Here is a 27,199-nt window from a genome sequence, read left to right as displayed (position 1 = left end):
GCTCCTATAGTTTTAAAAGCTTGATGATGTGGTAAATGGCATCTACGTTGAGATGTGTCCTTTCTGTGTGTTCCCACACCAGTTTCATTTGCACTCAACTCACGATTTGATGATTGTCTGTTCACCTATTGTAGCCCTCACAATGCTATGATCTCTTCCTAAATGGACACTGATATGGATTGAAGGACACATGCGTGCCCATTATGTATGATCGGTGACTAACCCACTGTGACACATCAAGGGCTCTCAAGAAGTGTTTGCTGAGTGGACAGGTACATGAACAGCCTTTGATCAAGTTCTTTATTGACACTCAACATATCAAAGAGGGTTAATCACCAGTAATATAACAGCCAATCACAAGACATAGAAACACAGCTTTTTGTGAATTAAGTAGAATTTCAAGTTAAAAATGAGAAGATAGTTTTGTTTATCTACAGATTAGTTATTTTATTATTGTTTTGTTTTAGCTTGCAAAATCTCAATCTTCTTCTGTGTACTGGAAACCAATGTCTTCAGAACTCTGCTCCCAGAGAACCAATGGAGCGAGCGCTCCAGCATGTCAATGGATGATCGTAATACTCTGAGGGAGGCACTGTGCCGGGTAGCTCATGTGGTTTAACTAGGCATGTAGGAGTTGGTTGTTCATGGCAGACACAACAGAGGAAATGATGCCTGATCAAACTACCAAAGATGATTAAGAAATAATGAGGCAAAGACTGGGAGGAGAGTTTTCCAAGGAGAAGAATACTGCAGACTCTCAGAGGGGAGAGGGTAAACAGAACTGAGACAAAATCCAACAGGAGCATGGTCTAAAAAGCAACAAAAAGATAGTGAGCAGCAAGTCCAGCAGGTAAACTGGGACAAGCCAAACAGCAGCTTTTGAGTTACTTAAGGAATTTGAACTTTAGCCTGAGACTAGGGGTTACTCTTTGAAAGGTCAAGTCAGGAAGGGATAAGATCGGATTTGCATTTTAGAAAGATCATTCTGGCTTGTGTGGTAAGTAGATTGAGGGGAGCAGGAGTCCACAGGGAAGTTCCCCACAGCTATTTTCCTTTATGCATTTGAATGTGATGCCCTTTGTGCACAGGTGTGTACTCACATGTACACATGTGCATGCACACGGCTTTTCAGAATTTTACTCATCTTACTTAAATCACATAAATCAAATTCACTGGTGAGATTTACAGACATGTTTTGAAGATTAAGCTCTTCTTTTCCTGAAGTGTGTATGTGTGTGTGTTGTTTTTTATTCAGGAAATCATGATAAGCCATGATTCTTGCTTTCTTTTTCACTCAACTTCCATTTATTTCTTTGTAACACATGTATTCCATATGTTTGTTTTTGAAAATGAGAAAGAAAGATAAAAATAATGATTACTAAGTCCTAAATTAAGTTCCTGCCTCCACTTGAACTGAGCCACTATTAACATTTGATGCACGTAATGGGGTTTATACTACACATAGTGTTATACAGTCTGCTTTGTTCTTGAGAGTGCATCATGAGCATCTTTGTGTGCTTCATTATTCTCAGTAGGCATATAATATTCTACTGGATGACTGTGCTATGATTTAGCTCATCCCTGTTATTAGAAACTTCACTTTGATTTGACCAGATCAGAGTTTCTATGACTCTTAGAAATTATTTTTCACAAAATTGAGATGACATTTCCAGGCCAATTTCTGTGTCTGATTGTCTGGTATTGTGGGTTGTCAGCATTTTGGGAACTTTACCACTAATTTAAGTAAATGCTGGAAACACTGTCCTCTGGGAAGTTTTCTGCATTAGTGAAACCTTTTACTTACAGTAAAGTGTGAGGAGATACTTAGAGGAAGAATCTTGATCAAACTCTTTTTTTAGAATAAACCAAAATAGTAGACTTATATACCATTAAATAAAAACAAATTTACATTCCAGAATGCCTGGAAGAGAAGATTCATTTGCCTTGGATTTTTTTAATCTTGTCCTAAGAAATTATAAAAGAAACCAGATATTTTAATTTTCATTTGCAGCTTTGTTCTTCTTAACCTATTTCCCAGCCAGTTTGAATGTCTAATTCCATGACACTTTTGTATGAAGAACGCTGAATTAAAAGTTGGAGTGTTCTAATTTAGTTGCTAGCATTGTCATTGATCCGTTTATTACTTGAAAGAAATAGCTGGGAAATTACGAGCCCGAGCTCTGGCAAGACATCATTGGATTCAAAGTCAGATTCGATTACTTATGGTTTTTAGTTTTCTTAATTATAATTGAAGTTAGTGATTCCTACTTCACTGTTGATTTCATTTTTTAAAACGTGGTCTGTTAGTTCAAGATTAAGGTGTTTGTAGTGTTTCTTCAGAAGCCTGTCTCTTGGCTGGCAGAGGGCACCTCTCTGTGTGCTCACATGGTCTCTTCCTCTGTGCACCAGTTCCTGGAGTGCCTCTCTGTGTCCTAATCTTCTTCCCTTATAAAGGCACTAGTCATGTGGAATTAGGGCCTACCCTAAAGGCCTCCTTTTAATTACCACTAAAAGTCCCTATCTGAGAGACTTTCAAATGCAGTCCCATTCTGAGGCATTGGGAGTTAGGGCTTCAGCATATGCATTTTAGGGAATATAATTTAGCATACAACATAATATATCTAAAACATTTATTTCAGTTCTCTGACATATGCTCAATAATAGTAGCAACCATTCTTATCCCCTCTGAGCTTCATTTTTCTCATTGTGAAATTGGAACAGTAATATCCACCCAGCCTGAATATGATGATGATTTGAGAAAATTTATGTTAAGTTTCTTTGTAAAATAAGTGGTAGGAGGTTGTTGTTAATTCCTGATGTATACATGCATACTTATTGTCTCCTCTTTGAGAATATGCACATTTCATCCAGGCATTTACTCTTAGTTTCTTTCCCATTAGAGCTGAAATTTAGAAGAGTAGGATTTAGGCTCCCATTCTTCTCCATTTTATTCTTTTAAAGAATTTATTTTATTTTTTAGAGGGAAGAGAAGGAGAAAGAGAGGGAGAAAAGCATCTCTACGTGGTTGCCTCTCACGTGCCCCCTACTGGGGACCTGGCCCACAACCCAGGCATGTGCCCTGACTGGGAGTGGAACTAACGACCCTTTGATTCACAGGCTGGCACTCAACCCACTGAAGCATACCAGCCAGGGCTCCATTTTATTCTTATAGGTCTCAGCATTCTTACCCTCCCAAACAGGAAAGCAGAGGTTGATAATTACCAAGTAATACAACCTTTCCCATAGAGACTCTGCCCATATGTGGCATGAGACAAAAATTAATGAAAGTGAAACAGAATCTCTCCAAGTGCAGGCAGGTGAGAATTCCTCTAGTGCCTCATGGGAGTGTTTTCAAACAAAAAGAATGAATACTGCTTGTATTATTTTGTAATAAGACCGCATGTTCTCCTGGGTAGAAAGAGTATAAGTGGCAACTTCCAGATGGAAGGCTGTGTTCATTTTAATGATTTGGCTGGGATTTCTCTCTTGTTGCAAGTCCAATCCATTGGACTTGCTATGAAGTCTTTAAAAATATAAAAAGTTTTAGATTGACAGATGTTGAGTCTTCCAGAAATGGGAACTATGGCACTTTAGCACTTTGTCGGCATGCCTGATGGACTTTTGTAGTGTATGTGGCCTGGTTTCATATTGCTCAGGATTCAAGGCCAGTGGAGACCTGACTGGAGATGGTAGGGTTCACTGGCACCTGGAGCTTAGTGGGGTTGATCTAATTTGCCTGTCACTACAGATCATTCTGCATTGCTAGTATAACATAGTAATTTAGACTTCTTTCCAAAGAGATGGAGATGTTTCTAGAAGAGAGTTTCAAACGATCCAAGTCACTCCATTGCTCTGTAATGTTCAAGTACCCTCCCAAATATGACGGCATATTTACTTAACTTCACACCCACCCTACTTTGGCACCAGCCAACTTTTCATGTATTCTCAGCTTCTCTAAACTCCACTCTCAACATTTGTACTCCCAACAAACTAATCTTCACATGTGGATGACAGTTTTTCCCAGTGTCTTGCCCATGGCGAAATGCCCTGCCTGGAAGCTGTGTTGAAATCCCATCCATCGTTCAGCATTCATTACAAATGCCATAGCCATAATAAGACCTCTAAGAAGGCTCTCTAGATTCAAATCCACCTATTTAGAAGTGCTTTTTTTCCTATGTTGAATCCTTATAGTATTTGTTTTTACTTTTTTTTATGGACCCTTACTTAATCCTGAATTATAGGCGTTTCTCCCACCCCCCACAGTAGCTACTAAAAAGCAGGAATTATCTCAGTTTTCTCCCCTGAGATAATCAGGGGATATCTCAGTTTCCTCACCCACCCAAACTTAGCCCAAGCCCTTCATTAAATGCTGGTCAGGTTGAACTGAAAGACAAAGAGAGTCATTTGAGCCTCAGGGCCCCTGGAAATACGGAGTTCACAGCACCCTATGCAGATGAGGTGGGACTGTTGGACCACACGGGTGGGAGATCACAGTGGCAATCTTTTCTTAGTGCAGACCAACCAAGCATGCAACTGCTAAATTCTGCCACAATGTTACATTTCAAGGAGAAGGAAGCCAGTGTCAACCACAGTGTGTACAAAGTCAAAATAAGGAGCCCTGAGTGTTTCAACCACTAAATATAATTTTATAATCTATTTGATACGATTTTTCTAGGCTGTGGTTCAGTTAAACAAGGCTCTGCAATCGGACACAATCCTAATTCTCTTCTGGACTCTTTCCAGCCACTTTTCGACTTTAATTTTGACTTATTCTGGGTGGCACAGAGAAAAATATTCTTTTATGACTTTTGGAGAGATATATGTGGGTTTAACTTTTTGATATGCACTTGTATAAAATGTTCTATTCTTAAAAAAATGTTCTATTCTTTATTTTTCTGCTGAATACAGAAGATTGGTCTCTTAGTCTTAAGCACAATGAAATTTACCAGAAAAAATTTATTAACTTTGGAATTAGAAGATTATGTTGTAGGTCTTAGTTCTTTTATTAGGATCCACATGGCCCTGAGAACGATTTCTTACTTGTCTATCTAAGCATAGGAGAGGAGGGGGTCTTACATCAAATGATGTCTTAGGACCATTTCAGTCTTTGCACTTTGGGATCACTTATGATGATTTAATAAGTAATGCCATTCTTTTATCAAAGTTAATGCAGTTTACCAAAAGCAGGTTGCCATATATATATGCCAAAAAAGTTGAGTTTCAAAATATTAGTCTTTTGAGCCACTCTGAAGCAGGAAAGATAATTCTTTGATTTTAAAAAAAGGAAAAATGTAGAATAAAATATCCCGTTCATGGAAATTAACTATTGGAGTAGCATATTAAAGATTCTAAAATATTATCATAAGTATGTTTACCTTTTAATATAATTTATCTTGTACTTAATTAACTATAAAAACTTCATTTTTATTAACCCACGACCATCTGGGTAATAAACTTCTTAGCAAGGTAAGGGCCAACTACAAACCCAAACACATTTCCCCCTGTCCCTCTGTGTTGCTCTGAGCAATTTGTAATAATATATAAATGATAGACATGGACAACAGTGTGCTGATTATGGTGAAGAGGGGGATATAAAAAAAGAAGAAATATATAAATGAGTATGCCTTCATTCTGGAATCTTCTCTTGCTTTCTCTGAACCAACAGTCCCAAGTGTACCTCAAGTGAAGACTCTGCCTAACTCAAGTAGATTTTTTACTACTAAAACGATGTATTCCTTCTCATGCCTTCTCATTATAGCAACGTAAACTAGTTCAAAAATGAAATGATTATTTTATCCAACCCACAACCAAAATTTGGAATCACCTAGAAATATTGATTTACATTGCTATTTTCATTATATTCTTAATTGACTGGTGCTGAAATTTTAAGGATGTCCTTAACTTTCACATGTCCTTTGGCTAATGCTATGGGCTGAGTTGTGTTCCCTGCCCAATTTTATGTTGAATCCTTAAATCTCAGTGTGATGGTGACAGTATTTGTGGATGGGGCTTTAGGGAGATAATTAAGTTTAGACAAGTTCATGAGGATGGGCCCCTCATGATAGGATTAGTGCCATATAAGAAACCACAGAGAGCTTTCCCATTCTCTAACATGTGAGTACATCAGGAGAAAGTAGTCATATGCAAACCCAGAAGAGAGTTCTTACAAGAACACTATCATGCTGGCACCCTGATCTTTGACACTCAGCCTCTATAACTGTGGGAAAACAAATATCTGTTATTTAAGCTACCCAGTCTATGGTATTTCATTATGGCAGCCAAAGCTAAGACAGTCAACTTGTTTTTTCTTTATGTGAGATAAAGGATTATAGTGTTTTCCAGGAATTTTGCCTGTTCTACAGTTTACCCTTACTGGTTATTGTTATATATAGTCTATCCTACAATAACCAGGCTAACCTTTGCACAAGAGGATTATCAAGTTGATACTAGACCTCCATTTTCTTTTTTTAACTTTTTAAAAAATTATTCATTTATTTTTAGAGAAGGGAAGGGAGGAAGAGAGGAAGAGAAACATCAATGTGTGGTTGCCTCTCAGGTGGACCCCACTGGGGACCTGGCTTGCAACCCAGTCATATACCCTGACTGGGAATCAAACCAGCAACCCTTGGGTTTGTAGGCCCATGCTCAATCCACTGAGCTATGCCAAGCAGGGCAATATACCTCCTTTTTCATACCATTTTTCTGCTGAGAAAAAGAAAATGTTTCAGACTTCTCATTCCTGGTTCTGCTTATAAAAATGCTTGGTGTTGCCATTCCATCTTGCCAACAAGTAAAAAGCTAAAAAACTAAAAAAACAATAATTTTTCTAAAATTCACTGAAAGAAGTGAGACCACAGTATTTAAAACAAAACAAAACAAACCTTTCTGTGGAAAACAATTTCAGGAAAATTAGAAGACAAGCAACAGGCTAGGAAATAATACTTGCAAAAGACACATTTGAGATACGGAATTGTTATCCAAAACACACAACGAGTTCTTACATCTAAAAACAAAACACCTCAATTAAAAAATGGGTCAAAGCTTTAAAAAGCTACCTCATCAAGGAAGACATACAGTTGGTAAATAAGCACATGAAAAGAATTCTCCACATCATGTATCATCAGGAATGGAAATTAAAGCAATTATATTCCACACCACATCTATTAGGATGACAAAAATCCAGGATACTGGCAGCACCAAATGCTGACAAGGGCAAGGAGCAGCAAGATCTTGCATACGTTGCTGGTGCGAATGCAAAATCAGGAGGCTTCTCCAAAAGACAGTGTGACGGTCCCCTACAGATTCAACCCATCTTCCTTTATCATCTAACAATCTCACTCTTTGTCATTTACCCAAAAGAGATGAAACCTTATGTTCACAATAACCTGCATATGAATGTTCATAGAAAGCTGTATTTGTAATTGCCAAACTTGGAAGCAATGAAGGTTTCCTTCAGTAGGTAAATGGATAAACTGTGGTACATTCAGACAATGGAATGCTATTTAATGCTAAAAATGGATGATATCAAACCATGAAAAGACTTAGAGGAAATTTAAATGCTTATACTAAGTGCAAGAAAACAATTGGAAAAGGCACAATCCTGTTTATTCCAAATATGTGATGTTTTGAAAGACAAAACTGTGAAGAGAGTAGAAAAGATCAGGGTTGGGGTGTGAAGAATAAATAGATGGAGAACAGAGGAATTTTAGGGCATGAAAATTCCCTGTGTGACACTAGAATGATATACACCTGTCATTATACATTTCTCCACACCCACAGAATGTATAGTAGAATCGGTGAGCTTTGGGTGGCTATGATGTGCCAATGTAGGTTCCTTTACTCTAACCACTGCATCCACTCTGGTTGAAGATGTTGGCAAAGGGAGAAGTTATGCCTATGAACAGGATGCATATTGGAAATCTCTGTTCTTTCTTTTCAGTTTTGCTGTGAACTTAAAATTGCTCAAAAAAAGAGTCTTTAAAAGATTTTTGTTCCTGGTCCAGTGGCTCAGTTGGTTGGAACATCGTCCTGTCGCCAAAAGATTGTGGGGTTGATCACCATTCAGCGCACACACCTCAGCTGCAGGTTCAATCTCCAGGCGGGGTGTGTACAGGTGGCAACCAGTTGATGTTTCTCTCTCACATCCATGTTTCTCTCTCTCTCTCTCTCTTCCTCCTTTTTCTAAAATTAATGAAATATCCTCAAGTGAGGCTTTTTAAAACAAAGCTTTTTGTAGCTACCTCAAATATTGTAGTTCTTATTTTTTAAATATTTTTAGAATGAGGTAGTGGACGTGTTCATGACTACACTCATATACATGACTACACACGTAGATACATCCGTTTCTCTTTTTCCAAGAATAAAAATCAAACACCTCAGTTTAGTGTTCAGAGGTCTCCATAATCCAGCCCTATTCAACCTCATTTTCCATTACTATGTGATCTAGACCTTCAAAATGAACCAGGTCAGTCCAATTACTATTCTGTAAAAACATCTGAGTCATTTCTACTTCTCCCTTCTCTGCCTATTCTGCATCTGAGACATCCACATAGTTTATATTATTGAAGACCCAGTCTCAGTCCCACTTTCTCAATGAGGCCTTCCTTGAACCTTCCGGGTGTCAACTAATAGTTGTTGGCACCAACTAAATACCAACAGGAATCACAAATGTGGGGCGTGGTGAAAATGAAAACTTTATTCAATGCAAGAGTAGCTCAACTGTGCCATGACAAGCCTGCAAGTGAAAACAACATGGCTGCGAAATGACTCCGTTATGATAGAGCAGGGCTGTGGGGCAGTCCTGGGGCCAGTTCTTTCTCTGGCTAGACAGCTCAGCTCTGCTCTCTGCTCGTCTGCTTTACACTGCACTGGTCCTGCTCTGTTCTGCTCTGCTCCAGAGAGATATCTTGGGTGTTTCAGCTCAATCAGGGAAATGCAGTCTTTGGTCTTCAGAGGAAAGGGAAAGTGAGTTCCAGGAGCAAGGGGGAGCTGGCTTCTATAGACAAGTCCTTGCCCTGGTCTCAGACTGATTGGTCCTCATACAAATGGGGCCTCCAAATCCTCACAGTTTGGTCCAAAAGGCACTTTCTTAATTGATCAGAATGGGGAAGCTCTGATTAGTCTGTGAAGACGTTGATGGGGATATAGCTGCACAGCTCCAATTGGATGAGGTAAGCCTCGGTCCTCTTGGTTGAAATGGGTCTCCTGGAACGCTTTCAACAGGGCTGGCACAGATGGCAGAAGCACAGTGCAGGCAGGGGATTTCAGTACAGTGGCAGGTAGTTCAGTGCAGGCTCCTCCATGAAGTAGTTTGTGTGAGAGGCCCTCGTGTAGAAATGGCTGCTATGCTCTGTTCCTTCCTTTCCTCTCTCCCTCCCTTCCTTTTTTTTTTTTTTAACTTAGAGCCCAGTTAGCCATCAGGAGTCCTTCTTAGTACGTATCTTTTCTCTCAACAACCACAAGGGTCACTGTGATTTCAAATCTCTCACAATTTCTACTGCACCATGTTGCCTGTTAACCACTCACTCTGCACTCCAATCCTGTAGAGCCTAAGTTCTTAAGATTAATAGTTTGTGTATATCTCCTTGTCCTACTGGACTGTATGTAATAAAAGATCAAGGACCTTACTGCAAATATTTTATATCTTCAGAGAGCATCTGTCACAGTTTTTCTAGGGCAGTAGTGATCAACAATCACTTGTTACATGGACCAGATGTGCACACACACACACACACTCACTTCTACTTTGAAATAGTAGGTTAAAATCCCAAATGTATGTGTGTGTACATTCTAATAAAAGATATATATATTACACCCATAGTCTTAATACTAATTTTCTGTGCAAGTCCTTCCTTTACCTGTAAACAAGGCAGAGATACTAGATGATTTAAAGAGAATTTCTAGCCCTGGTTGCTTATGATTAATGAAGGTTAGTATTCAGAAGACCAATGCAAGTACCACAAAAATTGCAAGAATTAATGCTACGTGATGTGTTTAGTAAGAGGATTGTGTCCGAGCTTTAACCTCTTCACAAATTCAGAAGGCCTGAAACTTCTTTCCAGTGCAGTCCATTGGCTAAGGTACAAAGAAAATGTTTGGGTTTATATTTAACCTGTGGAGATGGCAGGGATATTTAATTTACAATGCAGCCTGAAGGTTATTGCCATGGCTGAGTGCTTGAAAAGTGCAGAGGTGATGCCAGAGGAGCTTATGAAACTTTGAAAGAACTTTGTTATCAAAACTACCTCTTTAATAAGACCGTGTGACCTGCCAGGTTAAGAGTATCCATTAGTCAGCTTGATGGGTTAAATACCTGAGGGAACTTTAGTCTCTCCTCAAAATGCCCTGCAAAGGGGTCTTACAGTGAAACTCCCTGTGCCTTGTAGCCACGGTGCATTCCTTTACATGAGCAGAAGTGAATGTTTGGAAATACTTTTTGAAGTAAATCCTCCAACCCTTATAAGAGCAAGAGAGAGTTTGTATTTCACAGGGGACTATGACATAGTTTTACCAAAAAGGTACAAGTGGAAAAGCCTTGATTTGCTTGTTTACTTTTCTTATATTTCTCGCAGTGGAGTGATTTGGAGGAGTGTTAAATTTGTTTCATAAACACAAAATAGGAGACCACAATAGAAGAGAGATATTAGAAACAGGAATTACAGCATTTTTTAAAGTATTTTATTTATTTATCTTTAGAGGGGAAGGGAAAGAGAGAGGGAGAGAAATATCAATGTATGGTTGCCTCTGCTGAGGACACACAACATATCATGTGTCCCCTGCCGGGAACTGGCTTGCAACCCAGGCATGTGCCCTGACTGGGAATCGAACCGCGATCCTCTGGTTCGCAAGCCCGTGCTCAATCCACTGAGCTACACCAGCCAGGGCTGAATTACAGCGTTTTTATCTATATGTTCACTAAGCCCTAAAGTCCTCTCCAAACCACCAGTTTTGGCCAGCTGTCCCCAATGTTAGCCTAGCACTGTTACCATTTTAACAAGGGACGGCCCGAGTTATCTTTTCTTTCCCCCGCCCCACATGCCTCCATCTGCAAACCACCGAGGGAAGATGGGGCCTCACCGGAGAAACAGGAGCAAAGCCTGCACTTTGGTTCTCAGTTCTCTGGCTTCCCACCCCTTCTTGCCTGTGATAACGAGCATTTTACGCCTGTCCTTTTAGTTTATAAAACAAGGTTGCAGACACACAATAGAGTTTTGAAATTTTTATCTTCTCAAGGTTAGAAAAATTGGTGTTATGTCTATATTAAGCTATTGCTATGGGGGAGGGAAAGGGAGAAGAGTTTCAGGACCATCTATAAAGGCCACAGGACAAAACCAAAGGGGAGAATCAAGGGTGGGAGATGAGGATGGCTAGGATAAGGAGAGTGGTGGGGAGAAAATGGAGACAACTAACTGTACTTGGACAACAATAAAAAAAGGAAAAATATCTTAGAAGCAGAAAACCAAAATCTACAGTTAATTGTCATTTGGCAATCATATTTGACAACTAAATTCAAATGATTGCAACTTTGTACAGTGGGGGTGGGGGTCAGGAATGCTATCTGGCTGCTAATGGCATCAGAGACATAATTCTGGTAGTCAGTAATTAGGGAGCTGGTTGTTGGCTCTGGAGAGGTGATGGCCAGATAGAACTTTCTTAATGGGTCACTAGGGAAAGACATTTATCTCCATTTATCATAATGAAACCCAGACAGAAGCAAAGTATGAGTGAATGGTTAGAAAAACAAAATTTGTTTTTGTACCATGAAGTTCATTAGGGGCAACTCAATCTATCCCAGCACTAGTTTCTAAGTGAGGTAAGAGTTCATTTTCCAGCTCTTTGAAAATTTTTACAATAGGAACTGGGTAGACTCTCAACAAATGACCATTCTTTATTAGTAGTATTGTAAAATGTTTCATAAACTAGACAGTGATGTGCAAGGCTAAATTTTTACTAACCTTATGTACAAGATCATGGTCACCAATATGAGGGTCCCAAAGGAGGGAGTCTAGTTCTGAGCTCTGTGTATTTATTCTCAAAGTCAGACACCAGTATGATTTTTTTCTGCATTAAAAGTGGTGACTGCTGCAGTTGTCTTGGTAAGCTGGCACAACTGGAGTTTGGATTGAGTGACATCTACCTTCCAAAGGAATTTCTGAAGAGAATTAAAGCTGTGGTTTGAAACACAGTAGCAGGAAACAACTGTCAGACGGGTCCTGGCACAAACGTTCTTCTCGTAACCATTAGTCAGCCTCCGACACCTCAAGGGAGACTTCTGGACAACACCACCGAGGTTGAGATGTCTGCCCAGTTGTTCCCTCTTGCCCTGTCCTGATGTTTAGAACCAAAAACAATAGAAACATACCGATAAACCACACACACTAATTTCATTTGCTCCCTGGCAGCAATGATTTGCCCACATTGCATTGAGAAGATAGTGTTCTCTCCTCCTCACACAGCGGGTATTCCAGTCTTGGCTGTTTTCTTGTTAGGAAGTTAGACGTTACCCAGATGGCTTGAAGGATTTTGTGCAATTAGGCACACACTTAATCTCTGGCTAATACACTGAGGTTTTGTTGTTGTTTTTTTTCCTTTCAAAAACTTCAGGGATTTTGTGTTTTAAATAGTCTCTAACCTGAAATATCATGTTAAAAAAATTCTGCCTCTTCACCTTATTTTTTTTCCTTACCCAGAAAGAAGGTTTTTATTTAGATGAGAAAACTTCTAGCAAATTTAGCTGATAGAATCTCTTGCTCCACTGTGCTTATAAGGATAACCTTGTTTGACAGTGGCCAGTCCCCATCAGTGTTTAACCTTAACTTGTAAACATCAGATTAAAACTTCACTAGAGTGTTTAGAAAGAGCAGGAAGATATTAATCACGCTTAGGACCGTAACTAATTGAAGAAAAGATCATGAACAGTTTGGCAAGAGAAAGTGCTTTAAACAGACATATCCTTCCTTTCCAATTCATTCCATAGAGAAAATGTTCCTCTTTAGAAATGTCATTTCCCATCTAATCCTTACCAAACAATGATGTGAAAGCTATAAATATTTACTTATAACCATGGCTACATCTCAGACAAGCATTCCATACATGCAAAGATAATTTTATTTTCTATATTAGCATGAATGCTTAACTCGTGAATTAATATGGGTTCTTTAAAGCTGGAAATTTGTAAATTTTCTGCATTGAAATATAGGAAAGAATTTAATTACTAGAAGTTTCCTTACTATAAGAATTTGTTTTTTTTATAAACTGTACCTTTCCTGTGTCCAACAGGACTTTGAATTACCTTGCTAAAACAATTATTTATATAGTTAGATTTTTAAAATGGAAACAAAAACGAAAACAAAAAACAACCAAAAACAGAGGAATATACCAGCCTTAGTACAATTTATTTCTGAGTTTCTAGTAGTCAAGGCAAAAAGGACAGTACATATATTATAGCCGTCAATGTCTGGTAAATAAATTTTATAAATTAGCCAAGTTATTTTCCGTAACTGAATTATTAAATAATTTAACACATGTGTCTTTTTGCAAGTTGTATTAATAGCTTGAAGAATAGTCCCATCACTTGGAATTTTGAAATACAAATGCAAAGTTGTTTTCCACATGCTTATTTTTTCTTTTTCAATGACATTAGACGTTTCATATTATTTTATATTAGTTTCAGGTATACAGCATAGTGGTTAGGCATTTATATAATTTATGAAGTGAAACTCCAGTAAGTCTAGTACCCACCACATAGTTATTACAATGTCGTTGACTCTATTCCCTATGCTACACATCCTGTGACTACTTTGGAACTCCCAATTTGTACTTCTTAATCCCTTTACCTTTTCCACCCAGCCGCCCCACTCCACCCTCCCATCTGACAACCATCAATTTGTTCTCTGTATATGAATCTGTTTCTGTTTTGCTTGTTTGTTTATTTTATTCTTTAGATTCCACATATAAGTGAAATCATATGGTATCTGTCCAGCTTATTATACTTAGCATAATACACCCTAGGTTCACCCATGTTGTCACAAATGGTAAGATTTCATTCTTTTTATGGCAAAGTAATATTTCATTGTATATACGTACCACTACTTCTTTATCCAATTATCCATTCATGGGCATTTAAGTTGTTTCCGTATCTTGTCTATTGTAAATAATGCTGGTCCTATGTGCACTTGAAAAAAACATATATTCTAGTGCTTTAGGGTAAAATGCTTTAAAAATATCAATTAAATCTATCTGATCTAATTTGTCGTTTAAGGCTGCTGTTTCCTTATTGATGTTCCGCGTGGAAGACTTACCCATTGACTACCATGGGGTGTTAAAGTCCCCTGCTATGACTGCATCACACTTGACCTCTCTCCTTATGTCCATCAGTACTTATATATGTAGGTGCCCCTGCGTTGGATGCACACATGTTTATAAGGGTTGAGTCCTTTTGTTGGGTTGATCCCTTTGTCATTATGAAATGTCTTCCTCCTTTGTCTCTTATTATTCATATAGCTATTTTTTGACCCTCTAAACATTTGACTCCCTTATATAGAAATCTTTAGAACTTCCCTAAAATAAGATTGAATTTTGATTAACTAGCCTGGTGTTTACATTTGAAACACTATAATTTATAGAATTTAGTTTAATCTGGTAGTTCAAACTTCTTTCAAATTTTGTTTAAAAATCTGATGGGTCTTCATTCTTAGAGTATTTTATAATATGTGTTTAATTTTCTTTTAATTCAAGAAATTAACTTTGAGCTGGCAAAAATTTAAGGTAAATTTGAGGACATTACCATGTACTAAAATACCTACAACAATGTCTGGTGTAATCTTTACTGAAAAGCAAACAAAAAAAAACAAAACAAAAAAACTTACTGATTCATAAAAGGCAGACTGACGTTTTTAGACCGTACATTTTTAGCACAATGTACATTGTGTAACCTGGTGAACTTTCTTTCTCTCCAGCCAGTATGTGTATGCTGCTAAGCAGACCTAATAACTTCTGTTTAGAAGCAAAATGTCTTCAGTGTCCACCTGCATGCTTCGCAATGCGAAACCTCATGTGGGGTTAAAAACGTTCTGAAGTTGCTGTGTTGTGAAATTTAAGCAAAGAGTCAAGGCAAAAATTACAGCATTTTACTAAAATGCAATGCATGATATTGGATGAATTCCAAATGTTATAATGAGGAAAATAGAGAAAGAATTCCCTTCTTTACTGAAAATGTTGATGCTTGAGTAGGAGAACAGGAATTACTTTGGGCTTGACATTTTACCATGATTGTGTAAAAAAGGCTTCAGAAGACAGAAAGTGATCTTAAGTATTCTTATTTTCAGAAGTATACAGTGTTCTTTATGTGTTTTAATGCTTTAGGATAGCTTTTTTTCCTTCCTTGCACATGTCTTACAAGCTGTTTTAAATTTCTAATTCAAAGTATTTGAGATTCATATTTTTCTCATTCAGAAGAGAGGGAATTTGTATATTTCCCCTAAAATATGCTTGGCAATTTTATAATTGTTTTCTTTTGCATGATATGTTTGTCTTCTGAATTAAGAAACGTTGCTATAGCAAGGATGAGTAGCATGGAAAGGAAGGGAAAGAGAGATGGGGTAAAAAGGAAGGATTCCCAGAATAGGTCAGAACCTATTCTGTCCTATTTTTACTTTGCAAAGTAAAAGCATTATCTCTGACTTGGATTACCGCACTATTCTCCTGCCTGCCACCAAAGATCTAGTTTCCAAATAGTGGACTGAATTATTACTTAAAAATGCAAATCAGATCATGTTTAAAAGTCTTTATGAGTTTTCACCTACACTTGGAATAACATTCAAACTCTTTACCATTGCCTACAAGTGATCTGTTGTCCTCTAACTTCTCAAACCTCTCTCCTTAATCTCCACTGTGTTTTTAAAAAATATCAAGACTTTTTCCACTTCAAGTTCATTTCACTTGACATTCTTTTGCCTGGATGCTCTTCCTCCTATTCTGCTCATGACTGACATCTCGAAAATGCAGGTCTCATCTCAAAAATCCTTTTGCAGAGACATGTTTCTTGACTAATTTACCTAAATGAGTCCTGCTTTCATTCCAACCCCCAGCAGGCTCTTACAGGATTTTGTTCATTTATTTCTTTGTAGCACTTAGCACAATCTAAAATCATTTATATCAATGATTTATTTACTTGAGGCTTGTCTCCTTGGATGAGATTGTAAACACCTAGAAAGCAGGGTCTTTGCTTTGGTCATGTAGGTATTGTCATTGGTTGTCACAGTGTCTGGCACAGATTCTGTGCAAAATAAATATTTGCTGACTAGGTGAATGAGTTAAATAAAGAATTTGGGTGTGCCCTAGCTGGTGTGGCCCAGTGGATTGACTGCTTAGGGGGCAAGCAAGACGCAACCACACAGTGATGTTTCTCTCCATCTCTTTCTCCGTCCCTTCTCCTCTGTCTAAAAATAAATAAATAAGAATATTTTTTAAAAAGAATCTGGGTGTGACAGAAGTACTGAGCCTATGTGTGTTCTCTTCAATAAAAGGATAGTAAATTAGAAAACTTCTAGAAGTTCTTCTAGAACATTTTTGGGGGAAAGTTTGCACAATGACAGGTAGGAGGAAGTTATGCTAGAAAGTTAGGGTAAGGGCCAAATCCTGGATGTTCTTGAATGTCACAGTGCATGGTTTCTGGAATCTCTTTTGTGGTCAGTGGATAGCTACTGCAGATTTTTCAGTGGTCTATGTGTACTTCTGAAATGCTCCTGTATTATTAGCCATGGAAAATCATTTGTGTCTCAGAGGAGTCTCATTCACTCACCAGTGGACAGGGTAACTGCTGCATGCCAGCAGGGTGTTGATTTAATCAGCACTCATTTCTTTTCCATGTGGCATGACTGCCACGTACAGTCGTGGTGCTTCTGGGCTGGCAGGAGAGAATGTTTGCTTCGTTCTTCATAGCCAGAGGTGAAGTGAGTGGCCAGTGATTCCTGGAGGCATTTCTCGCCCCATTTCTCATATATCAGTGGAACAGTGGGCTCCCTTAAAAGTGATACCATCTTGTTGTCAAACCATTTCCCTTTCCTCAGTTATTTTGCCACTTGTTTTTCAAATGCATAGAGTTACCCTCACATTAGAGTTCTCCTCTCTTGTGCTTTGTCTTCTTTTGGTCTTAAAAGAAGTCCAGTTTGGAGCTTTTAATACAGTTTGCTTTTGTTTGTTTTAATGGAGTAGTGGATAGATCCTTCCTTAGCTGAAACCCAGTACTTACAAGGCCTTGTACTAATCTCCGGCCAATAATGTGGCATTATACAGAGCATACACATGTTCACCTGGACTTTTCCTACCACTTCAGATGTGCGTATCTAATTTCTAAAATGAAGTACAAAGATACAAGCTTCCAGTTAAAGTAATGGTCTGTTTTATAGACTCTGGCAGCCAATACTAGTTTCCTGAACTGGTTCACAATAATTTAAAAAGCTTTGGCCAGTTCACGAATAAGTTTTATGGTTTAACTTTAAGTCATGGAATCTTTTTATACTTAGATTGGGGGTGATGGTATTATGTTCAACATGAGGTTATAAATAAAGAAAGCACCAAATAAGGTGTGGTCAAATTTAAAAAACAGAACTGGTATATTAACATTATCTGACAGTTTTCAAAAGCTACTGGATCACATTCATAGATGGTAATCACTATCGGAAACTGTCCATAGAATACTGACTTCTGAGATGTACTAAACTCACATCCTTTTTTAGTATATTATAGCTTATGGAGCACACTCACATGTGATATACCAATATGCCTTTTGATTTGTGTGTAAAAGATTTACTTACTAGAAGTTCTTTTTTTCTTAGACATGTAATAGACATCATCTATGTGTGAAATAGGAAAAAAAGATAAATCAGTTGTATGATCCCTTTCCTCAGAAAGCTCCACTAGGAGAAATGAGCATACTCCGGCAGATACAGTGTATGGCAGCATGTAAATGCCAGTAGAGGAAGAGGGACACTATTGTCATGCTTGGCTATAGGCATAGGGTTGAGAAGAATCTCTTAGAGAAGAGAGAATTGCAGTTTGCTGTGTAGGATATGTTAGATTTCTGTAAGAAAAGACTAAGGGGCAAACAACCTCTAAGTCAGTGAAACAGCCTGAGCAAAAACATGAAGGCCAGAAGATGAAAAACATAAATATTGATTTATGTTCCATCAACTATAATGGCTGACGCCACAGAACCAGAGTGTGTCCCTGCTAATCTGTTTTGTTCGCAACTTATAATTTGACTCTTAACTGGAGGCAGTTTACACCAACCATTAGAACCTTAAGAAACCTTATCAACGATGTGTCCATGACAGTTACAGACCATACCCTTCATTAAGGAGAGCGTATTTAAATACTGAAATTGAAAGATCATTTGTAGGTCATATTCTATTATTTTATTAAAGCTTTAGTGATTTCTGAAGCACATTCTTATATATATTGCACAATTAATTTTTTCCAAAATCTTATGTGGTAGATGGTGATGTGAGGATTTTAAAGGGGTGTTTTTCTTAAAGGAGAAATGAGGCACAAGTACTTAGATGGCATTTTCCAGGTTCACTTGGTTAATAAGTGTAGACACACACCCAATTTGCAATCTGTTCTTTTTCATCTGTATCTATATACGTGTTACTTTGTAGACATCCTCAAGACTTGTGTTTGAGGTGGTGTGTGTGATAAATTGAAAGAATTTAAATTAAGAAAGAAACCAGGTCCAAAATTAGTGGTTTTGACAGCCAAAATAATTCTGGGAGCAAAAAAAAAATGAGAACAAAAGTAAAAGTGGCAGGGGAAGCTGATTTCAGACCAGTTTTAATGGAAGAAAGGCCAATAGGTAAGAATATGAAAATTAAAGGGGAATATTATGGTATTATTAGACAAAGTTAAGGATGTCAGCTCTTGAAATAGGGAAGTTGATGTTTTCTGTGGTGAGGGTTAAGATTCTTTATACATCAGAAGACAGCAATCACTGGAGACTTCGGGACCTACTACTTCTTTCTATATCTTACTCATACTTGAGTGGCCAGACTGTCAAAAGCATGCTCAGTTGAATCTTATATGCTGTTCCATGGTTTTATATTTACTTGTTCAGGAACAAGGAGTTTTTTAAAGATTTATTTATTTATCTTTAGAGGGGAAGAGAAGGAGAGGGGGAGAGAAATATCGATGTATGGTTGCCTCTCGTGCATCCCCTGCCAGGAACTTGCCTGCAACTCAGGCATATGCCCTGACTGGGAATCGAACCACGATCCCTTAGTTCACAGGCCCGTGCTCAATCCACTGAGCGGCACCAGCCAGGGCAGGAATGATGAGTTTTTATGTTGTATTTAAAAACAGATCAAATATAATTTAAATTTACCATGAAAAATGATTAAATGTTCAGTTTCTGGATATGGAACAAATTGATCTATCTACAGATGTTCTTCATGACTAAAGCCAAGAGAAATGTCCTAAATTGAGTAATTTTAATTTAATTTTATTTAAAAATACATCACTGCATGTTACATGGAGAGCAGTATATTAAGTGGTTTAGAAGATGAGTTACAGTATCAATGTAGTGACTATTAAAAAGCCTTTTTGTATTAATGACAATCAGAGTTTGGAATTGAATATCTTAATCAAAGGAGGTGGTAGAGCAGTGTCTGTGCTATATTTAGCATCCTTTATTGGAATAATTTACTCCTTCTAACTTTGTATTTTTCACATTCTAAAGCCTGGAAATAGGCTTTGGTGGAGTGGAAGGTGTACCCAGTCCCGTCCTGTGGAAAGTCATAGTTTTGTCTATACTCCCATGGTCAGGATTAAGGCAAAAGGAATAAAAATAAATGATACAATGAAAGACAAAGATGTTGAAAATATGAGTTAGAAGTGGCACAGCACTGGCAGCTTTCTATTTTGATTACTTATAAAACAAACAGAAGCATATAGATTTAATTTCGCAGACACAGTTGGCTTAGAAAATAGGGGGGATGAACTTGGAGCAAAGTACATGTGTCCACTCTCACTAAAGTTGAAATAGCCACGTATCATTTTAAGAGTGCTGTCAGTTTGCCTCCTGAAGGCTGAGTATAGTGAGTGTGAACTGGAGCCCCACCCTGCTGCCTTCAAGCCGTAAGACCTTGGCGTAGTACTGAGCCGGGCTTAGAAATATTTGTCTTTAATTGATCCCCTTTCTTCTTTTTTCTCCATAGCTTAACCAGCTGGAAAAGGCCGTGGAAGCAGCCCACACATTTTTCATGGCCAACCCTGAACACATGGAAATGCAGCAGAACATCGAGAATTACAGAACGATGGCTGGCGTTGAAACATCCCAGTTGGTAGACAGAGAAGCCAAACCCCACCTGGTGAGCTCCCGGCCCTCCTGCCAACCATGTGGCACTGAGTGCGCCTCAGGTTTATTTGACTCAAAGCAGATTTCTATGAATGGATATTGCAGATTGGTTCCTGATTTCCAATACAGTGACATTTTTATACTTTTGGAGTTATGAGATGAAATGTTATAATTCTCAGGGTTGAAAAAATGGAGAGACAATGAACATTAATTTAGAAAATCAGTATGGCCTGGTGAAAAGTAGAATATGATATAAATATCTGTAACGTATCCTGAGCTTCAGCTCCCCCTCCAGCACTTATTTTACACCTAAAACACGAAGCCAATGTGAATTGCGCAGTTCTCACCGTCCTTGTCTAGCTCCAAGTTCGGTGGTTTTTCCATTGTATCAGTACTTTCAAACTGATGGAGCAAAGTTGGATTTTTTTAAGCCATGTAATTATTTGTTTAAGTGAACCCTTACTTAAAATCATGTTGAAAGGGTTTCTTTTACAATTCGAGATGTCACTATTTTTCACGTGTGCCCTCCAAGATGACTGAAGAAAATGATGAAAGAGGGAGATTTTAAATGGAAGCCTTTTTTTTTTCCAATTGAGCCAGACCTGGGAATGGTTGTCAAGTCCACCCACATCAGTCCTCCTGCAGTTTGCTGCATGGCCCTGCCTCCATTCAGAGGGTTAGAAAGTATGGTCTCGAGTGTGCTCGGGAAGAAAGTGACATTGGCCGGTGCCACAGGAGGGGCTCGCCCAGTGAGTCCTTTCTTAGGTACAGTTGGCCGAAGCCGGAGCAGCCGCCCTCGATCTCCCAGTGCAGCCCTTTGTAGCCTTTCACAGAACAACAGTCCGATACCCCACCTGCCTAAGTGATCCGGAGTCTGTCTGAACCCTGCTATTCAAGTGCCCTGCGGGCGCTCTTTTTTGGGAAAAAAAAAAAAGGTTTTCTGTTTCTTTGCAGGAGAGTTACAGTGCAGGAGTCAAACATTATGAGGTCGATGACTTTGAGCTCGCTATCAAGTACTTTGAACAAGCTTTGAGAGAATATTACAGTGAAGATGCGGAGTGCCGAGCCCTGTGTGAGGGGCCGCAGAGATTTGAGGAGTATGAGTACTTGGGGGGTAGAGCTGGTCTCTATGAAGTCATGGCAGGTAAAGCTTATTTTTCTTTCATTTATTGTATGATTATAGATATACTACATGCAATCTGTAAAAATATTCCAACAATATGTCGTAGAAATATATATTGTAAGAAGTTAAAGATTTCCATATATCTAAGCAATTCTACATCCTACAGATAAATTTAAGTAGCTTAAATTTAATGACTATGCTCCCAAATATTTATATATGTATATCTAAATATTTATGTGTTTAGTTATAATAATTTTATTTTTTATAAAAAAAGGATGATACTATAAGTACTCAATATTGGCATATTTTTGTTTCATTTTATGCTTAACAGTATATTGTGGACTTCTTCCCATGTAAGTACGTGTAGATCTACCTTATTGTGTTTAATGGTTGCATAATGTTCCATTATGTATGGGATGACACAGTTTATTTGACCAGTTCTTTAGCGATGCATATTAAGGAAGTTGTAATTTATTATTATTATAAATAATGTAGTAGTGAATCCCTTTTTATGGACTTCTTTAATTATTTAAAAGAGTATTTTATTGTATGTGGGAATTTAATGTGTTACAAAGTAGTATTTAAAATAGTAGGTAATTTGCATTCTACATTAATTGAGGAGATTGGCTAGTTAACCATTTGGTGGGAAGTGAATTTTCTGCTATATATGAAAATATACACATGAATTCCTTTTATATTAATAATTTCAGTGTAAAAAACTGTTAGAAGAAAATGCAGGAAAACATTTGTATAATATTAGGAGAGGCAAAGTTTCTTGCATGATAAAACAAGAAATATGAAGAAAAATAATAAGACTTATAAACACAAAGGATACAATAAATCAAACTGATTTATAAATGACAAGTGGAAAAACTGCAAAAAACTTACAGAGTTAATTTCTTTAATGTTTAAATAGAACATGTAAATTATTAGTAGTAATTTATTTATCCTTTGTCAGTAGTAATAATAATAACAAACATTTATTTAGCGATTACAGTATAGAAAACACTTTACTTCTTTATATCTCTTTTAATTCTCTAAATAACTTCTTATGTAGATAATAACTATTGTTAGTCACTCTCTTCTTTTTTTTAAATAAGGAATTTGTACCCCAGAAGTTTAAGTAGTGTGATTAAATTGAAACTTGGAATCAAAACTAGGCTGTCCTCACTCTAGAGCCAGAAATCTACAGGCCTATGCAACTTAAAACTGGACAAAGGGGAATTTATTCAATAATAAATGTTTAACAAATAATTCTTGAGTATACAGTGTGTTCCACATTGTAAATATATGAAAAACAGTGATCGACTTCACATGTACTCATAGAAATGCAAATTCATGAAGTCAATATGCTCTCCCCAACTTCCAGCATTTTCTCTCTCCATGGAAAGTACCACTCACCTAGCAGCTCAAACCAAACCTCAAGAAGTTGTACATCTTTCAATCTGAAATTTCCCTAAGTTCCTGCCCCCCTCTGATTTGTTACCAGACTTTGATTGATGTTACCTTCTAATGGCACTGAGCTTTCTGGGTTTTCTCTATCCCTGTCATTACCATCCTGGTTCAAATCAACAGTATATTTTAACAAAATCATTATGTCCTCTTCAGGTTTTACTCTGTAGGCAGACAGAGCAGTCTTCAAAAAGCAATGAGTGTCTGCTCACGCACATGCTGAAAATCCTCCACTGGCTCCCACTGCACATGGAATAAAACCCAAAACCTTTCACAAGAACTTTCGAGACTGCATGCTTGTGTGTGTTTTCCTCTTTATCCTTTTTTTTTCCTCTTTGTGACCCATTCCAACTACAGTTCTTTTAATCCCTTGGATATGCCAAGCTCATTTCCACTCACAGACCTTCAAAATATATCTTTTGTCTATCATTTGGCTAATGCCCTATCCTGGCCAGTGCTCAGTCCTCAATGCCTAAGTACAATGATTGGCAAATAGCAGGTTCTTAGTAAATGAGTGGTGAAATGACTGAAGTAGAAGGCGTATCCATCAACTACACTGCAGAGATTAAAATGGCTAATAATATTCTATATTTGTGAAAGTGTAGATCAAAAATTGTTCAGGTCCTTTAGCAGGGCAATTAGGGAATATCTATTAAATTAGACAAGGACGTTAGAATCAATTTTGTCAAATGAACAACTTGCCACATGCTTAGTTACCCAAAATCAACTAAATACTCCTAGAATAAATACCAACATGTAAATTACTGAGGATTTCCCCCCAAAGTTGTGTAACACTGGGCTTCTGTCAGAGCCATTTGCCTGCATTTCTGTGAGCATTGCGAACTTGAAATTCAGTTTCATGTTTTGCATTTCCATTTGCTATGTATTTCTCTAAAGAGAAATGCTTTCCTTTATTACAGTTCACTATCTTGCAGTTTTGTGGGGATATGTGTCCTGCCTTCACTCCCGCATTTGCCTCTACCAATGGCCACTAAACAGCCTTGACAAAGGTCCTAATATTGATTTATAAAAATTGACTAACGATTCCCCATGGGTTAGCATTTAGTCATTTGCTCAAGGTCACCACAGCATATTGTTGCTGGGATAGAAGAGCTCTCCTAATTCGGGCTCTTATTACTTAACACAACTTTCAACACCATGACCCCCACTTCCTATAAAGAAAAGTGATTTTAAAAAGCCATAGTCCTTAAGTTCCAGCCAAATATTGTATATTATAGAAATATGATGAGTCTTCTTGGGAATTTGAGACCTTCCATTTTCTAAGAGATGGAAATTTTAGAAAGTATTACTATACAGTCTTTTGGATGTAAACTTATTAGAAACCTATTAATTGCACAATAACATTTGGCATAGAAAGGAAGCAAGGAACACAACTAATAAGTAATATTATAACTCTGTAAATTCTTGTTTGGTTCAAAACTTGAACCAAAATTTGAAGCAAAGCTGGCTTTTAAAATACACATGTATTTGGAAATTCAGAATATTAGAGAGTCAAACTTTAGAAAGTTAGAATTTTACTGTCAGAAGAACATTAAAAGCTAGAGGAATATACAAATAGCTTGTGAATGCCATTATTTATTACTAACCATGCTTGTTGAAGCCCTAAAATATATTGCTGTGTTACTCTTATTTTGCTGCTATTTATACCTTCCTTTGAAAAATAATTTTTTTAAGATTTTATTTATTTTTAGACAGGGAAAGGGAGGGAGAGAGAGAGAGAAACATCAATGTGTGGTTGCCTCCCACATGTCCCCCACTGGGAACCTGGCCTGCAACCCAGGAATGTGCCCTGACTGGGAATCGAACTGGCAACCCTTTGGTTCGCAGCCCACACTCAATCCACTGAACTACACCAGCCAGGGCTGAAAAATACTTTTAATCAGATTTTGATTTCCTGGTAGGCGTGTTTTCCACCTTTTCCTTTTACTTGTCATTTGGAATTTAGAAGGAGTGTGTATAGGAAGGTAAATGGCCAGCTAACCAGGAGAAAACAGTTGAGGTTTGTTTGTTGTTGTTTTCTTAAATTTTCTAAAATAATTTCTAAAATATTTTCTAAAAATTCCTAAAATTTTTTCTAAAAATATTTTCTAAAACAGCTAGCTGTTTATCTCTAACATGCTAATCAAATAAACAGAACTCATTCTTTCCCTCACATTTCCCCATTTAGAGTTAAGAGTCTTTGAACTGCCAGGATTCTATTAGCTATGCTGCATTGGATTGAATTGGCCAGGTTATGTGACAGTTGGCACATTTTCTTACTAGAAAATGTATATTCCCTCCCTGTGTGTCTTGGAGTTCTTCATCAAGGTCATCAAGACGCAATCTGAGCTATCCTACCTTTTGAAAGCAGGCAGTTGTTGTGAACTAAACTGTACCATCATGAAGTCAGATGATTTTACCAGCATTCTCAGGAGAACCTGCTCACTCAGCACAAGCACGAACAAACTATTTTCTTACTGGAAAAGAGACCTCCATCTTCATTGTAAAAATCGAAGTTGGGGCAAAATATAGGCAGTGTTTTTCCTCCATTTCTGGTTCACTAGTCACTTGTGTTTTCTCAGCTCATGCTTGGGAGAGCTAGAGCCCAAAGCTGAGGGGAAAGGGACAACCCCTTCACTTTGGCATCTCGGCCTGTTTGCAAGCAAGGAGAATGGGAATAAGAAAGTGGAACCAGAAGAAAAAAGCAAAGTGCTTATTTAAATTCTTTGGCTTTCACTCTTCTGGTATTTTACCAGTCCCTAGCAGGGGTGTCTAACCCGTAGCCCATAGGCCACATGCAGCCCAGGATGGCTGTGAATGTGGCCCAATACAAAATTGCAAATTTCATAAAACTTTTTTTGCTCACCAGTTTTTGTTAGTGTTCGTGTATTTAATGTGTGGCCCAAGACAACTCTTCTTCTTCCAGTGTCACCCAGAGATGCTGAAAGGTTGGACACCCCTGCTACAGTATTAGGATTTAGTGTAGTTACATTTTGTACAGGTGATGGACTGATTTATAATTGGTCAAACGAGTTTCTAATCAGTAGTGGTAAAGGAATATTGTTAGTATTTCCTTTTTAGGCTAAGTTGCCTGAAAATGGTAACAAGCAGAGAGAGCATTCTAGTTTACTTCTCTGAAGTGAACTCCCACCAGGGCAGGTCCTTTCTCTCACCTGACCCCTAACAAAGCCAGACCTAACCATCAGATCCTGACTGTGGGAGTCTTCAGGCTACCGAAATATCTGAAAAGCGGCCCTGAAGTTGTTACACGAAGAAAAGTCAACTATCGGGCTGGGTGTGAGTGGGGTGAGACAGCCTATGTCACTCTCGGGAGATGTAGAAACTAGACACAGGGAAGGGAAGAGTGCAGCACACAGGAAAGACCAGGAACCGGAAGATCTGGAATCTACTATTAATTAACTCCAGTGAGCACCAATTGGGAGGCCCTGGCAAGTCACTTCACTTTCTTGGTGAAAACGGTTTTTGCTCATGCAGTGAGGATAGTAGTGACATGGTTCTCAGAATGTGGCGAGGTGGGGGATGCCCTGTGTAACTGGCTCTGACTTTGAAGTCTGCACCTTCGGCCGACTGCAGGTGTCCACTTGTTGGCTCTTGTCTCCCAGATCACTACGTGCAGGTGCTGGTGTGTCAGCATGATTGTGTGAGGGAACTTGCCACCCGCCCCGGCCGCCTCTCTCCAATTGAGAACTTTCTTCCCCTGCATTATGACTACCTACAGTTCGCCTACTATCGAGGTAAAGCGTGGGTTATCCGTGAAGACCTTTGGGGGAGGGGATGCCCATCACTACAGAATTGCTCTCTCATCTCACATTGCCACGGCTCGGAAAAGAAGAGCAGCAAGGGAAACTATGAATGGGCAGATGCTGTGACCACGTCCTGCAAACTATACTAAGACTGACGTTTTATATGATTTGTTAAATTTACTTTTTTCAACTTAATTTTAAAAGGTAATATATTCACAGGTTCAGAGACCAGATATCCTAAAGGTCTCCCTCTCTTCCTTTTCCCTACAACCTACTTCCATGTCCTGCAACCCAGTTTTTGTATTTATCCCTCCAAAATTTTGATATACAGAAATGACTCACCCACATTCCAACTTATTTCTGCATCTTGCACAAAGAAGACAGCATATGATTTAAATTCTTCCCTACATTATTTTCTTTACTTAATAACACACATTAGGTAATTTTTAGTTAGGTTGGACCTACAAAATTACCATTTGCTCAGGTCAAATTTTGGTAATTTTATGGTTC

The 27,199-nt window shown here is 38.1% G+C and overlaps 1 protein-coding gene across 1 annotated transcript in view; it reads left to right on the top strand.

Moving 5' to 3' along the window:
- Positions 1-27,199, top strand: part of P3H2 (prolyl 3-hydroxylase 2) — a 154,132-nt gene that overhangs the window by 101,551 nt on the left and 25,382 nt on the right. Inside the window, exons 2-4 of the mRNA XM_037038834.1 lie at positions 20,211-20,363; positions 21,305-21,494; positions 26,549-26,680. Coding sequence (XP_036894729.1) covers positions 20,211-20,363; positions 21,305-21,494; positions 26,549-26,680 — 475 coding nt within the window. The remainder of the gene's footprint in view (positions 1-20,210; positions 20,364-21,304; positions 21,495-26,548; positions 26,681-27,199) is intronic.

Source organism: Sturnira hondurensis, unplaced genomic scaffold (assembly GCF_014824575.4).
Source record: "Sturnira hondurensis isolate 20B ecotype Veracruz unplaced genomic scaffold, ASM1482457v3 Scaffold0000396, whole genome shotgun sequence".
NCBI classification, from domain to species: Eukaryota; Metazoa; Chordata; class Mammalia; order Chiroptera; family Phyllostomidae; genus Sturnira; species Sturnira hondurensis.
The sequence above is the reverse complement of the archived record's forward strand: the minus strand, read 5'-3'. Positions and strand labels throughout refer to the sequence as shown.